This window comes from Symsagittifera roscoffensis, chromosome 4 (genome assembly GCF_963678635.1).
Source record: "Symsagittifera roscoffensis chromosome 4, txSymRosc1.1, whole genome shotgun sequence".
Taxonomy (NCBI): domain Eukaryota; kingdom Metazoa; phylum Xenacoelomorpha; order Acoela; family Convolutidae; genus Symsagittifera; species Symsagittifera roscoffensis.
In genome coordinates this window covers 36,072,083-36,088,813 of record NC_087065.1, presented here as the reverse complement: position 1 = coordinate 36,088,813, position 16,731 = coordinate 36,072,083, and the positions used below count along the sequence as shown (strand labels likewise).

The window sequence follows — 16,731 nt, the reverse complement described above, 5'->3', positions numbered from 1 at the left end:
GTTAGTCTGAGTGAGTTGATGATTATGTCAAGGTCGGTACTTGCCGACCATGTTAATGTTCAGTGCTGAATGAAAATCACTCTCTTGTTATCTGGTGAAAGATACAGATATCTCGACATTGCTTTATTAACCAAGTCATATTTTATTACGATTACTTTTGTAACTAAGAGTCTGTCGGTTGACATTCCACATGGCGCAGCCAGCAGTTTCGGTCGGCGAGGACCGAACTGATTTTATGGGGGTACCAGCGTTTTGGCCTAAGCCAACAACAGAACCTTTATTCACATGGGAGTCATGGATCGGTCAATTCTTTCTAGCTGTAAACTTAAGAGAACATTGCAATGCCAATATCCTTCTAAGCGAACCAGCTGAAGTCTTCCATGACCCACCTCCCGTCCTGAACAAAAAGGACAATCAGAAACTCATATCGAATAAACCAACCGTATCGCGAGAGACCACGCTGAAATCCGCAAGACAAATGAAATCAACGACGAAAGAAGGAAAAAAGGACCAAAAATCGGCCCAAACGTATTTTTTCCCGAAGCGGATCAAAGGATCAAATCACGATTATTCTTCTCCCTGGTTTCGGAAGGTAAGAAAAGATTCTTACAAAGCCACGCTCACACAGACAATGCAACTATCAGTTTCCGCGACTTTTATAATCAATACGAGGCACTTTTCAAAAGGGACAAAAACTATATAATCGAAAGAATAAACCTCTACAACACCCAACAACTAGACCGAGAAAGTCTAGAAACCTTCTTTCTGTGACTCTCGGGTCAGGCCGCCCAATGCGGTTGGGCACTCGAAAACGAGAAGGAAGTTGTCCGTGACATTTTCATAGCTAAGAAGAAATTCAAAAATATCCAACGTGAACTTTGCATAAGACCAGACAACTCTCCAGAAGAAACACTAAAATCAGCTCTTCTTCAAGAGAAAGGATATGTCACTTCCTCTACTTTGCAAAAACAGATGGGTCTATCAGGACCATCTAGCTCTAACTCTAACTTCGGTCAGAGTCACCCAAACTCGTTCAAAATAAAACAAGAACCAACCCTATCAGTTCAGCGAAAGAACAACATTCAAAACGGAACTAATCGAGCTCAAAATCCAAGAGGAAAACCCAACAACCAACCTAACAATACCCAACAAAGAGATAACAAACCTTGTTACTTCTGAGGGAAGGAAGTCTCCCCGAATCACAAACTGTCATGTCCAGCAAAGAATGTGATATGCAACAACTGCAACAAAAAGGGCCATTATGCCAGATGTTGTAACTCAAGGAGCGACGTAGGGATTGTAGATGTTGACTCTGAAAATACAGCCGAAGAAGAATGCGACTTCATCGCCTCGGATAGTGAACCGGAATATTCGTTATTGAATATATCCCCTTCGGTCGGAAAAACCAACCAGGCCATAAACCTGAATGTGCAGTCAAAAAACTAGAATTCATTAAATCCGCTACGGGGAAAACGAGATGTATCAAATCACACTGAGAGTCAACAAAACATTTTTCAAAGCTACCATAGATACAGGTCGCCCGGCATCTTTTATTAACAAGAAAACCGCAGATATCCTATTAAACTCTGGCGCCAACATCAAATAACTTTCAACGACGGAATTGCCCATCGATACACACTATGTCAATTTTAACAGGAGGACAATCAAGTTATTCGGTACTCTAACAATAGACGTATCTTCTCTGGGGTGACAGATAACTTCAGTGAAATTTCTGGTCTCTGAAAACCGCACCAGATGCCTGCTGGGTCTGGACCTTCAAAGTTCTTTAGGGGTCCAAACCACCCAAAGACCAACATCTATGAACGAAATCTCATCTCCACCAACTGACTCAGCCAAATGGCGGAATTATTTTATGAACAAATTCAAAGAAATATTCACTAGACAGGGTAGAGCAAAAAACCACAGAGTACATTCGGTGTTTAAGGACCCTCTGGTCCCTTTACAAGAGAAAGGTCGAAGAGTACCAATACACATCCAAGAAAATGTGGGCTGGGAAATAAAGAAACTCATTAAAGAAGGACACATCGTGAAGTTGAACAAATGCACCAGCGATAGTTTTGTAGCACCTGTAGTCATAACAGCTAAGAAAGATGGCTCCATAAAATTAGCTATGGACGATAAACCAATGAACGCTCAGATTTTCAAAAACCAATACCAAATGCCCAATTTTCTGGAACAATTGGACGTTGCCGCCCAAATCATCAACAAGGATACCCCGGGGGAAGTTTGGTTCACATCTCTCGGTTTAAAATACGCTTTTAGTCATCTTTTACTCAGTGATCTAGTCAGCAGTCACTGCAATTTTAGTATTGTCTGCGGAGAATCAACAGACACTTACCGTTTTAAAACAGGATTTTTCAGATATGCCTGAAGAATTTTAAAAGGCAATGGACAACACCCTCTGAAACACCAAAAGAGTAATCTGTTTTTTAGACGACATTTTAATTGTTTCGAAAAGATCTATCGCAAGACACAAAAAGATTGTCGAAAACGTCTTCCTTACACTTGACAAGGATGGGTTTGCTCTGAAATTATCAAAATGCGAATTCTCAGTAAATAGAATATCCTGGCTAGTTTTTGATATTTGCGAAAATTTTCTTAAGTTCAGGTGGTTTTCGAGCTTAAACCTCCCCATACGTTAAAACAACTACGCTCCTTTATGGGAGTTCTTAATCACCTACAAAGATTTTTACCAAGTCTACACGTTTTAACCGAGAAGTTCAGACCCTCACTAAAAATGAGCAATTAACAAAAATTCGTATGGGGAACGGATCAGCAAAAAGCTTTTGAAGACACACTTCTCCTAATCTCAAAAATAACAAAGATGTACCATTACGACCAGAAAAGGAACTCAAGGGTGAAATGTGACTCCAGCCATAGCAGTCTAGGCGCAGCTCTGGAACAAGAATTACCGGACGGTTCCTGGGTACCAAAATCGTTTGCCTCAAGATTCCTAAAAATTCAAGAAAAGAAATACAGTACCAATGAGTTAGAATTACTCGCAATAGTTTGGTCATGCGAACACTTCAGAAATTATTTACTGGGGAACACATTCGAGGTTTTAACCGACCACAAAGCTGTTATTTCTGCCTTTCAGTCAAACCGAGGCAACAAATCATATCAATCTCGCCTGACCAGATGGGCAGACAGACTTTTACCTTTCGATTTCAAAGTGACACATATTGCCGGCGCAAAATTAGGTATTGTCGATTACTTGTCGCGCCACCCTACTTTCGAAGCCCCCAACCATATAGCTTCGATGAACAATTCGTGGTAAAATCCATTCAAAACTTCTTCTCAGCTTGTACAACAGTAGGTAATCTTTACAACAAAGAATGCAACTATGCACCAATTCCTAATCCTGTACAATTTTTAACAAAAAACACCTCTTGTATAAACATTTGTTTGTATATAGATAGGTCTCTTCAGACCATGGATGTCAATACTTGTACATATCCACAAGAGGGAGTCGAAATTTTAACCAAAAATTCCAACCACTCAGGAAAGATGATTAATTTCAAATCTACACCGCAAGGGGGCGGCAATAATTTATGCACAAATTTGAACCAATCACAATTTGTTGCTCGCCACAAGATGGCGCAGTTATTTTCTGCACAGATTCTGACTAATGACAATCGAGATCAAGTATTCCCTATCACGAACGTTCGCCACGAGAGGGCGCAGTTAATTTATGCACAGATCTGAACCAATCAGAACCAAGTAAATTATTCCAAAAACATCCTCCTCGAGAGGGCGCCGTTAATTTATGCACAGCAAGCGATCAATCAGAATTCGAAGGTCGTATTCATTGTTCCGGCAAAATTTTCAACCATTCTACTCCTGAAACAAAACTCAAATACTTCCTGTATCTATTTGTACATCAAAACCATCTGTGCCATTTTGTAAATATAAAACGGACATCAGTGGATCACCGAGTAGCAAAAACCTTTCATTTTTAGATATGCTGAATGCTTCAGACGATCCTATCATGGAAGAAAGTTTCCGGAGGTTACTGAACGAATTCGCTCCCTTCAGCAGAATTCCCTTAGGTCGCTCAAGACCAGCACGCAGACAACAAGCAAGACGGCCAAGAAGAATGTCATCAGTGGAAGCAGGCGACCGCCGGAAACTCAAATATGCTACCATAATCGCTTACTTCCGAAAACAGAGGATGATCATAACTAAGCGACCAATCAGACAAGTGAATCGACCCCTCAGACTTATGAAAATTGCAATTAGGAACAGATTTTACGAAGGATTCGCCAGGATAGACCCTTACATCAAGACCTTCTGGGATTCGGCAGCGGTGATTGATGGCTGCATAATCATAGACGACAGGATCGCGATTCCAAGTTGCCTTCAACGAGCAGTTCTATCGCGGCTGCACCGTTCGCACCCGGGACAAGAGGCGATGGTTGACACGGCCCAGTATCTGTGGTGCCCGAGAATTCATAGAGATATTGTCAACCTCTGCAAAAAACTGCAGAGAATGTACAAAATTCGGTAAGAATTTAAAACCAATGAGCCCTTTTTAAAATGTACAAGCCTCTACCTCTTTTAAACGCCCCCAATGAAAAACTTCGGTTAGATTACGCGGGTCCACTTTCAGACGGAGCAGGTAAGCAAGTATACATCCTGGTAGCTATCGATCGCTTCTCCAAATATCCGTCGGCGATGCTCACTAAAACGACTGGAGTTAACAAAATTCTAAAATTCTTGGATAACTTTGTTTTCATTCATAGTATTCCTAAAGCGATTAGGACGGATCAATATTCTGGGTTTAAAAATAAAAAGTATTGCAAATCGAAAGGCTTTAATCATATTTTTTGCTCATTCGGAGATCACCGTGGTTGCGGTCTGGTAGAGCGATCGATTCAGACGATTAAAAAAATTGGGCACTTTACATTTAGAAGAAAATCCACCGGATATCCATACGGCTCTTAAAATGATTATCGAAGAAATCCGGATTACGAAGACTTCAGTAACTGGCCTATCTCCGTTCGATTTATACTTTGGCAGGAAACCCTCGTGCTCGAAAACTATTCCGATATCTATCAGAGTTGATAAAAGACCACTTTCGACCAGCAGGGTAACGATACAACCAGGCGCGTAAGTAGTATCGGATGCCACAGGTCTACAATCGGTCTCGTCCGAAGACGATCATGTGACAGAATCAAATGTCACACCCCAGTCATGCCCCTTGCCAATCATTAAGCAGACACCAGAAAACAGCCCCACTAAGACATTAACTTCACCACAGAAGATACCTACTAAGGCCACAGAAGATCAAGATGGGAACGAATCCTCCTCCTCGAGAACATCAGGCCGCAGTAAAAGACACAGTTTTATGGCAGCCCCATACGACATGCGGTCAAAGAAGTCTCCGAAGCATCTACACCTGGCTTTTGGGGCGGACTGACAGTTCCGGTTTCTCCTGCAGAGCTATCTTCGTCGCCATCACCTAGAAGAAAAATGAAAGTATTTAAAAAGAGTTAAGTGCAGCCTTAAAAGTAGAAGACCCAGCTTAAACAATCTTAAAACTCTTACTTAAAACTCAGTTTGTTTTAATTGAGTTTCTGTTGATCAGAAATTTTAAAGAGGGGGGAGTGTGGTACGGCGGGTGTGCCTCCCATTATTTAACTTAACGTGTTGTGTATTGAATTGATTTTAGAGGTCATATTGTTAGTCTAAGTGAGTTGATGATTATGTCAACGCCGGTACTTGCCGACCATGTTAATGTTTAGTGCTGAATGAAAATCACTCTCTCGTTATCTGGTGAAAGATACAGATATCTCAACATTGCTTTATTAAGCAATTCACATTTTATTACAATTACTTTTGTAACTAAGAGTCTGTCGGTTGACATTCCACAACCACTCAGCCACTTCAGATGTATTCTCTTCAAATCTCTGCTTTTAGCTAGCAGCAATTTACTTCAAGTATTTGGTGTTAAATTAATTCTAATACAAAACTGAGTTTGATGGTAACTATACCAACTTTTCGAATGAATTCAAATACAATTATTTTCTGCTTCAAATTTGTCTTTCTATCCCAATAAACGTTCGCCTCGTACTCAATTAACTAAAAAACTGCTTCAAGTGCAAAAATAAAGGAAGAGCTTAGCAGAGAATTATGTAGCCGAACGAAGCCAGTCACGCAAGAATTACAGTTGCGTTGATTCGCTGATGATCATGTATGCAGTTCAAAAAAAAACATTGTTTAACAACAGAATTTTTTGGATAACGTTTTTTTTTGTTTTGAGCACAAAAGTAATTGTAACCCCGAGAAAAACTTTGAACCGTTAGAACAATGAATTTGATTCAGAAGTTTGTACCATTCCAAATTTTACTCGGAAGCGAAAAGCAGCATCGCATCTTTTTCGATACAAAAAAAAACGGAATACAAACAAATAGCCGACAGAAAAAAGCAAGCCCAGGAATCTGAAAAAAGCCAAAAAAACAATTTCTACAAAATTTCTTCTTATATTTGTCTCGAATTGTCATGAACAAAATTCATTACCATGTAAAACAATTGATCGCTAAGTAACATACAAAACTGAGTTTGATGGTAACTATACCAACTTTTCTAAAGAATTCAAATACAATTATTTTCTGCTTCAAATTTGTCTGATTTTCTGCTTCAAGCTGCGAAAGTAACATACAAAAAACAGTCGACCACAAATCTTGCGCAGAAACCCTTTGGTCTGAAAAAAAAATTTAATGAAAAAAAGTTGAAAACAGTTCTAGCTAATAGCTGAGAAATACCTTCTTTATAAGTTCAAAAAGCTGTCTTTTGTGGATTTTTATTTTCAAGTAGCTAGCAAAAAAATATACTACTTTGAAAGCTCTTTGAATTTTTTTGATCGCATTTTTGAATATTGCAAAAAGAAAGTTGGGAAAGTGTCAATAATTTCAAAGATACCGAAATATTTGATACTTTTTTCAAGTTCTTTTTCAACGAAAAAACAGTACGTCAGGTTGAAGTCCATCATTGTCGAGAGTATTTTCTGTTGTAATTTTTCTTTTTTTTTCTCAATGAGAAATCTGTACGTTAAAATCCTCTCCCAGAACCAAAGTCATCAACGATTTTCACCCCATATGCTTTCCGTTACTGAAGACGTAATCATTCTTCTTTAAAGCAAAACAAATTAAATTGAACTTAAAAAACATAGCCAACAGACAGTTATAAAAGGGTCCATGAAAGCAAGTAAACCAAAAAAAAAATCAGTTTTTTTTCCGAAAAAGATCAAATTTTGAATTTCAAAATATAAATTAAAGCTATTTGAACTATCAGAAAATGTTAAGATTGAAAATAAACAACCCGTTTTGATAAAGCTAAGAAGCTATTTTTCTTATACCGTTGGTAAATCTGAAGAAGTTAAAACCAATTCCGAAAATAGAAGTTGATCACGTTTTTCGAGACTTTTATACTTTTGCTGTTCGAAAGTCATGTTTGACTTTCTTTTAGCAAAAAAATGAACTAAACAAAAAATCAGGTTTGAAGCTGAACAAACTTTAAGAATGTAAGCGTCTTCATTAAGTTGATCGACTCAACAAATTCGACTCAACTTTTTATCATCATCATCGATATTTACTATTTTCCATTACTATTAGAAAGAGCTTGTCGAAAGCTTTAGAGAGATCTAGAGCGGCAAGTTCAGTCCTTTCAGACGGCGCCGTTGATTGAAACCATCGTTGATATAAAACTTATGAGTGGATAACGCAGTCGTTGTTGAGTGTAGGGATCCGCCAAAGGGAAAAACCCAGTCTTTGAAGACTACACTGTAGTCCGAAAAGAGCGAGGAAGCGGAGCCGGCGGAGGACTTATGTTTCTCGTGCACCACACAATCCCTTTCACCCCTGTGGACGAGAACACACCTCCTGGCGAGCCCCTCGAACACCAATCGATTCAAATCCCACTCCTAAACGAGGTGCTCACAATAAGAAACGTGTACATCCCCCCCAGCAGTAGCTGCCCCTCGAACTTCACCCCCTCGTTGACCCCTTTCCTCGAGACTAGATGCTCCCTGATACTGGGCGACATCAACGCACACGACCCGCTTTGGTGCTCGTCCATTCAGGACTCGCGCGGAAAGACCCTAGCCGACGAAATTGAGGCATCGAGCTTTGGAGCGCTGAACACACCCACAGCGACCCGTATGCCAACTTCGGGCCAGGCAACCTCTCCTGACGTATCCCTTGCCTCAGAAGATCTCCTGTCGACACTGAGCTGGGAGACGGAAACCACGCTGAGCTCCGACCACCTGCCAGTCATCATCAGACTATCAACCAGTCCCCTGACAATTCCAGCCCCGAACAAGACCTTCACAAACTTCCTCCGCGCGGACTGGGACGGCTTCAAGTCGGAGACAGAAGCTGCGTTCGCGTCTCTCGAGGAGCAGCCCGATCCCTACAAAGGAGAAAGGTTGTTCCGCGAGATCGTAAACAAGGTAGCCAAGCACCACATCCCGTCTGGCCGTCGCCCAACGAGCACTCCAGGACTACCGCCAGAAGCGGCCAGCTCACCAGCCAACGCGATGCCCTGAGGACAAACAACCCCACATCCCCAGACTTGCCACTCCTCAACAACAAAATTGAGATGATCCTCAGGAAGTCCCAAACTGCCCGATGGCACGAATACCTCCAGACATTTGATCACAAAACAAAACCAGAGAAATTCTGGAGGACCATTCGTACCATTGACGGCAAAAAACACGACCCGCCAAACCCGTCCATCAGGTTTGACGGACGCACATACACCCGACCTAAGGACCAAGCCAGACTTTTCAACAAGCATACGGCCCCCATCAAACACGAAAGCTCAAAAGAGAACCGAGTCATCAAACGCAAATTGAAGTCACTTTCCCTCGAAACCCCCATACAGACGACCCCGTCCCAAGTCAGCAAGGCGATCCGCAAGTGCAAGAGTTCGAATGCGTGCGGCCCCGATGGGCTAAACGCACTGCATTTGAAAAACCTCGGACAGCACGGCGTCGCCTGGCTGACCAAAGTTTTCAATGGCTCCCTCGCAAAGTCCCAAATCCCCGCCATCTGGAAAAAATCAATTGTCATACCACTACTCAAGCCCGGAAAACCCCCACAGGACTAGTCCTCCTACCGCCCCGTCTCGTTACTCTGCCCCGCTGTCAAAATTTTGGAAGCCTGCATCCTCCCAATACTTCAATCCCACCTGACCCCAGAACCACACCAACACGGCTTCCGCCCCCTCCACTCAACCACAACTGCCCTGCTCGAAATCTCCAGCGCGGTCGCCGACGGTTTCAACCAAAAGAAACCGGCAGACCGCACGGTACTGGTGACATTAGACCTTTCCAAGGCCTTTGATATGGTATGTCACCGCACCCTGCTGGAGAAATTGAGCAGAACTTCACTACCCCCTTCGCTGACCCGCTGGCTCTCAGGGTACCTGACCGGCCGCCAAGCACGCACCCTGTTCCGCGGTGAGACATCTCCCGCCAGAATTGTCCGAACAGGTGTTCCGCAAGGCTCAGTCATATCACCGACTCTGTTTAACTCCTACGTTGGCTCCCTCCCCTCCCCTCCCGAGGGTGTCAACGTGGTGAGCTACGCAGACGACGTGACGCCCTGGGCCAGCGGGCCGAAGATCAATATCATCACCGCTAAGTTGCAGCCATACCTCGACTCCCTAACGTCCTACTTTCAACCCCTCAAACTCGCACTCTCCCCCGGAAAATGCGCTGTAACATTACTCACGCCTGACACAAAGGAATGCAACGTACAACCACACTTGACGGTGGCAGATATCCCGCTCAAGTTGGAAAAACACCCCAAAGTACTTGGTGTCAGGTTTGACCCGATGTTCAAGTTCGGGGAACATTGCAGGGTCGCTGCCTCCAACGCCTCCAGGGCGGTCAACGCCATGAAGGCCCTGGCAGGCACGGACTGGGGTCAGGACACGGAAACGCTACTCGTGACTTTCAAAGCCCTGGTCAGGCCTTGTCTCGAATACGCGGCCCCAGTTTGGTCTACAGTCGCATCCGAGACCAGTGTCAAGCGTCTGCAGACCATCCAAAACGCGGCTCTGCGGGTCGCCACCGGGAACCATCTAATGGCCCCCCAAAGCCACCTACACGAAGAGACGCAGGTGCTCCCGGTGAAAGCCCACACGGCAATGCTTGCAACACAACATCTCTTGGCTTGCCACCTCCCCGAACACCCTGGTCAGAGACTCCTCGAGAAACCTCCTCCCCCCCCGCAAAATGAAACCCACACTAGTCTCTGCCCATGTCCCCCGTCTGGAACACCTCCTCGAAGGCGTTGACCTGCCGCTACCAACGAAGGAGTACCGACGGCTCCTGAAAACTGTGCACACAGAGACGGTGGCGACGACAACCCAGTCATATCCACCGTCTGGAGTCCTCGGTACAAGACCCCCTCCTGTCAACGTCCGAGAGGAGAAGAACCTACCCAGACGTACTCGGAGGACCCTCAGCCAACTTCGGTCTGGCTACAGTCAACACCTGTTGTCGTACGGCCAGGCTCGAACCAGACCAAGGGTCCTCCTGTCCCCTCTGCCATACAGCCCCCCACACGACTGCCCACCTCTTCCAGTGCCCCACAAACCCCACTGACCTCCCCCTCACTGCCCTTTGGACAAAACCGGTGGAAGCCGCCCGTTTCATTGACCTGGCCGGGGTACACCCCACAATGTAGGGCCCCGGCGAGAGGCAACTACAACAACAGTGTAGGGATCGAAAACTATGCTGATGAACTGATTTGGGGAAAATTTAGATAGAGTTGGGTGGATTAAACTTTCTCGAAGTTTAATTGCCGGACTTAAAATTGAATCAGGGTGGTACTAGTCTAAGATTTACGAAGCTTTGCTTGCTTTCGGCAAGGGAACGATCTTTGAATTCTTCCACTAGATTTGAGGTATTTTGTTTCACTTAAAAAGGTATGTTTAGAAGATGCGTTGAAACGCCAACAGTCAGTGGCCCAGATGTTTGCCCGGAGGCCATCGGGACCCAGTGCTCTCGATCGTTTTGCTGCTTTAAAAGCTGCCTCAGTTTCGCATGGTAAGATGTATAGTGGCTCGTTTAAACTTAATTTTAAAAATTTCCTCGTGGTTTCCCGTTGCACTTTGTCTAATTTGTGAGCTCGCAATTTAGTAAATTGCGCGATAAACGCATGTTCTGTTTATCTTACCTTCTAAAGCTTTTTCATATAAAGAGATAGGGAATACCCTGCAGCCGATATTGTTCCGATAAGGGAGCAGACTAATTTTCAAAATTTACTTGCTGCGAAATTTGAGCCACCACACGTCATCAACTTGTGCCACTTTCTTTTTTTTTGCAGTTTTCTTTATAAGGTTACAGCTTAAAGTCTTTAAGACATGGTGTGATGGTTCTTCTAGTCTATGTTTGTATCGTTCCTTTGTCAACTTGTTTTGTCGCTTAAAATCGGAGTAAAAATTTCATGACGCCATGCGTTCTTTGCTGATTTTAAAATGATGTTTCTTAAAATATCCAGCATTGCTTACATCGTGTAAAAAACCAGTGTTTAAAATTTTTATATTTTTACGGTAAAAATTTCCAGTTTGCTTTATTAAGATTAATGAAAGTTTTTTTTTGAAGAGAACGGGATGCAGAAATCAGTTGAAGGGATATTTATTCAAATTATAAGATGGTCCGAGTCCTAAGTTAAGAAGTTTCCAAGTTAGAGAGAGCAAGAAAGATGATGAAGCTGGAGAGATAACCGGTGAAGAGGATGAAGTGTTACCAAATGGCAAGCGGTTCTGATTATGATTATTTCGTGGTGTAAAAATTGAATCCGTAATTTCTTTTTGTCTTCAGCTAGGTTTTGATACTTAAGGGGTGAGAGGGAATGAATCTGTCCCATGACGATTGCATTATCTTCTGTGAGTAGTTGAGCCACTGAGGCCTAATAATCTTAAGCGCAACTGCTGCGCGGGGGATATAAAAATTTGTTAAAATGAGGCTTTGGTTATTTGCCAGTATAGTAAAAATCAGAGTTTCTAACGTCATAATACCATTCTCCATTGTTTGCTTTTCATTCTTCATATGCGTTGTGTGTATGTCATTTAGAAGGCCTCCTCACTCTCGCGGGTGATTTCTTCTTATTACAGTTTCGTTCGGACCAAACGATTGACTACAAATTTTTCTCAGTTCATTTAGTTTCTTGGAAAACTGCAAAGAGTACCTGGTATTCGTACATTAGTTCTACTATTTCGGTTGTTTCCTCAGATTTGCCAGAATAATTAAGTTAAAAAATGAGGGATTTAGCGGTAGAAATAGACGCAAGGGGGTCGCTGAGATATCGGCGAATGCTTGGGTTAGTCGGGGGCTGTATGCTCGGGAAAAAGTATTTCTAACACGTTGATTTTTGATACTGGGAGGGGGTAGGATGTGGTTATTTATACAAGCGAGTAAAAAATTCGACGGTGTTGCTTTAAGTTAGCAAGTTCACTGCGTTTGAGGTGGATCTATTCGCATATATGGCACCACACAATTGATTGTGTGGGAGCATGTCTTGAGTTACAAGGAGAACAGGTATGGGATTGATCCCGGGACGTGAGAGCAGAATGAGGATTAATAGACGGAGCAGCACAGCCGACTTTGGCTGCTTCGAAACCAAAAACACGGTCCGAGCATGCTTTCTGCGCGCCCAAAAACGAAAGGGTTGTAGTGGTGCTATTTCCACAGCTGGAACCAGTTTCATTTTGTTGACATTTGCACTTGTTCTTGGCGAGCGTAAATTACCTTCCCTTTAGCATTTTGAAGCTAACTGACTTTGTAGCCAGGAAGATATACCATTGATCATCTACAAAAACTATGACTTCATTCTAATCGACATTCTAACACAGCGACTCAAACAAGTTTAAATACTCTTTGTTCAATCAAATCCTAATATAATTTTAAAAAACGTGCTTCGTCAAATAGCTAAGGAAAGAGCAAGCTTAACGTCCCAAAGCACTGCTTACTAAAATCGAATTACATACTATTTGAAGGTTGACTACGAAATTTTCCTTTTCTGTTTCCCAAGGTGGCAGATTAGTTTTCTGAGCTTGCCGTAGAGCGTCAATTGAATCATCAGACGATTCAATCACAGACATATTATTAAGACTTCGGCGTCGTGTATTTATTGGGTTCTAAAAATTTGCTTGGTCAAATAATTGTGCTCCTGTTGCCTTAACTAACAAATGTTTTTGTATTTACTGATGAAATTATGAGCTTCATGAAATTCAATTTACGATATTCAAAGAAGGCCCTATGCATACCCAAGTAATTCAATTTTTTGTGCGAAAAACGCTGACTTCAAATTCAATTAATTGTCTGTATCAAATTATTCAGACAATAACGCATTTTTATTTACAGACTATTGTTTGATTTTGTACACTGAATGAAATATACAAATGATTTAATTAAGAATGATTTAATTTTAAGCACCTTTCGCTTTGATTATGCTTGCCAAAAAGATCAGCAAAATTCACTAAACACTGCCTAAATTTCATTTCTTCTATCTCATTTCACAAGCAGCCAGTTGCTGTGCAAACAGTTCAAAATATTCTCATTCTAACGGTACTTTGAAAAACAACTCTTGTTCTTTAATTTTATTATTTTTTGCCGCTTTCATGGAGAGAAAGACTGAAGTTAAGTGAACATTTTTCAACTTTCGAATTAAAGAAAATAATATCACGTCAAAGTTTTTTGAATTTCAAGAATTGTTTATGGTGGCAGATTTTCTTATGTTATCCCATTTAGAGAAAACTGGATCAACAAATTTTTTTTCTACTCCGCTGCGAAGTCAGAAAATTGGAATCCATTTTTGAAACTAAAAGTCATTCACATTTTTTGTTAGCTTTACATTTTTGCAGCTCGATAGCTGAGTTTGCCGATGGTTGGAAAAAAATCATCACGAGCTATAAAAGTCTTTATCAATTACAATTAGTCTTTTACCCTTGAATGATAGAAACCCTGCGTGCAAAAAAAAACACTCCTTCCCACTTTGTGAAGTGGTCAGAACATTGCGAAAAACATAGATATATTGCCATGCATTGATCGGCCGGATCTTGTTAGCTATACCGATTCACCCCCTAGCAAAACATGGAGAACAAGGTACAAAATTTGCAAGGTTTAACAATTAAATGGTCGAAAACTTCATTATGAATCTCAGTGGGAAATGTTAACGAGATCCGATCCGACTTCTAAGCAGATATGGCGAATAGCTCACCAGGTTTTATAAATAAAAGATGATCTGAGAAATTAGAGGCCACTAAATTATGAAAGGTCAAATTTATAATGACAACTATGTATTCACATAAAGCAAATAAGGTATAGAACCCTGCAATACATAATGTATTATGCATGATGTACATTAGGGCAGCTAGAATAACGGATACAAAGTAAAGCACAGTAATCATTAGTTTTCTTTTCACTAGCGTTAACGTCATGTAGTTCCTTTTTAAAAGACGTCTGCTTTGATGCACTCTCACTACCATGTGAAGAGTGGAAAAGGCAATGAAAGCAAAAAAACTGTTTCTGTGAACTCTGAAATTGTCCAGACTCGTGACACAGGTCAATACAGTGAGGCAGGTTAGCTCCAAGAAGAAAATGATTTCCACCAGCCATGACCAGAAAGAACTATCTCTCCTGAAACAAATCAAGTATTTACTATTAAATATAAACCATTTTGGCATGAGGTATACTGTTCAAATTAAGCTTACTTTTTACGCAAAATGAAACAACCATTGCCAGCATACGGTTGCAAAAGCATCACATCACGTTAAAGCGCATTAAACTTCAAGAATCTTTAATGGTTGATACTTAATTCTTAGTTAAATTCTAGTACATTGCCTATTTAGACAAAATTGAATTTAAAAAAATTACACAGACGCAAACCTGTGCTTCGCACCACTTGCGATACAAAACAAGAAAGACGCAGAGACAAAAAAAATCGAAAATGTGAAAAAAAACTAGATCTATTAAAATAAATCAGGCTAGTTTTGAAAACCAAAAACATTCCAAGACAACAGAAAGTCAAATCAGCATCGGAAGAAAACTTAACAAGCAGTAACAAATCAAAAATACTTTAGCAGAAAGCCTTTAAGCCTAAAAAAATCAACTAGACAGTCTTATAAAAAGTTAACAAGTCACACACATACACAACTTTTTTGCTCGCCAAATGAAACAATATGAGGCCACTAAGCCAATATAATATAGGGCGAAACTTTTTAAGCCAATAAAGGAAAATACAAAGACAAAAAGCAGAAACACAAATCGAAAAAATTTCAGGTTAATGAAAATTTTTAAGTCCCACTCAACCTTAAAACACACGCACGCACAAATTTTTATCACTCGTCGAAAGATGCAATATGAGCCCATTGAGCCGATATAATATAGACCGAAACCAATCAAACGGAAAAACAGAAAAAAATTTTTAGCAGTTTATGCGATCCAGAGATGAGCATAAAAACTACTTTTTACGTGAAACGACTAAACATTAGTTCACTAAACCAATAAAATACAAACCGAAATCATTTGGGCAGAAAAAAGTTTTCAGCGAAAAAACGAAGTGGAGAAATTACAAACAGCTGAATTAAATCAAAGCACTGAGAGCAACTACAATCTAAATTGCGTATAAAACAAACAGTTCTACGAGGTGGCAACTAAGCCGACAAAACTTAAGCAGACAACTGATAGGACGATGATTCTTTTTGATACTAAAAACGTTTTTCCACGCCATTTGCATCTTCAAGTTCTGTTTTTGTGAGAGGATAATTTGTTTCAGCACATGACTTCGAAAACTGTCAATGAACTATAGGAAACATAAAAATATGGTTTCGAAGAAAAGAGTAAATCAAATCGAAGCTTTTTCAAATACAAAAGCCTTTTATGATTGACATTTTACATAAAACTAACCCAATTTGCGACACAGAAGAGATGTTGCATTTCGCAAACACAAAATGAGAATTTAATTTGCCTGCCATTTAGTGAACGAATTTCAATATTTAAAAATTAATTCAAATCGCAAAATTGTGATAAAACTTCAAGGTCCTTTCCTCAAAAAACAAACGATGCGGCATTAAAAAGTGTGATCACTTTATTGATTGACACTCAGTTGTAAATAGCGTTCACATCACTTACATTCTGTTGTACTGAAAATACGTAACCATCATCATCACGCGGGGCCAGAAGTGCAGCGCCACTGCTGTTTTCCAGATATACTTTTCCGGTCGGAGAGCAACTAGGGCACTTAAAGAGGGCAGCCAGTTCTTCACTTTGCAATGTGTGTTTGTAGTCTGATAGAAATGCATGTGAAGAGAGGTTAGAACACATATTATTAAAGCTGATGCTGGTAGTAGACTTGCAATAATTGAGACATGTCGCACTTTGAGAAGGGACACTCGACCGCGGCTGCTGCTGGTGGTCTGTGAACCCAGCATTGGTACGCTCGTATCATCGCTTTCCATAATTCAGTCAGCTCGTCGGAACTCCTAGCGGATGATTGATCGCAGAATCAAACGAAGCAAAACACATTTGCTCTTCTGAAAGACGCGTTAACTGCAGGGAAATAACTAATGAATGACTTTGACAATTAATAACTGTCGTTTCTGCGATTTGCAAAGGATATATGAAAGGCTTTGCAGCCTGACTATGTATACTCCGTTTCTCTTATTTCCCACATTCCAGACTGAGTTATTTTTTTTTTG

The 16,731-nt window shown here is 41.1% G+C and overlaps 1 protein-coding gene across 1 annotated transcript; it reads right to left on the bottom strand.

The window, feature by feature from the left end:
• Positions 1-13,963: 13,963 nt before the first annotated feature.
• LOC134843830 (post-GPI attachment to proteins factor 2-like) lies at positions 13,964-16,577 on the bottom strand. Its single transcript, XM_063860121.1, has 2 exons — positions 16,166-16,577; positions 13,964-14,671 (listed from the first exon to the last, which is right to left on the bottom strand). The coding sequence occupies exons 1-2, from the start codon at positions 16,489-16,491 to the stop codon at positions 14,227-14,229; spliced, it is 771 nt and encodes a 256-aa protein (XP_063716191.1). The 5' UTR covers positions 16,492-16,577; the 3' UTR covers positions 13,964-14,226.
• Between the last annotated feature and the right edge of the window lie 154 nt (positions 16,578-16,731).

Coding starts and splice junctions, on each gene's coding strand:
- LOC134843830 (XM_063860121.1), bottom strand. CDS start 16,491: ATGGAAAGCGATGATACGAGCGTACCAATGCTGGGTTCACAGACCACC. Junction 14,672..16,165: donor TATTTTCAGTACAACAGAAT/GTAAGTGATGTG, acceptor GATTTGTTTCAG/GAGAGATAGTTCTTTCTGGT.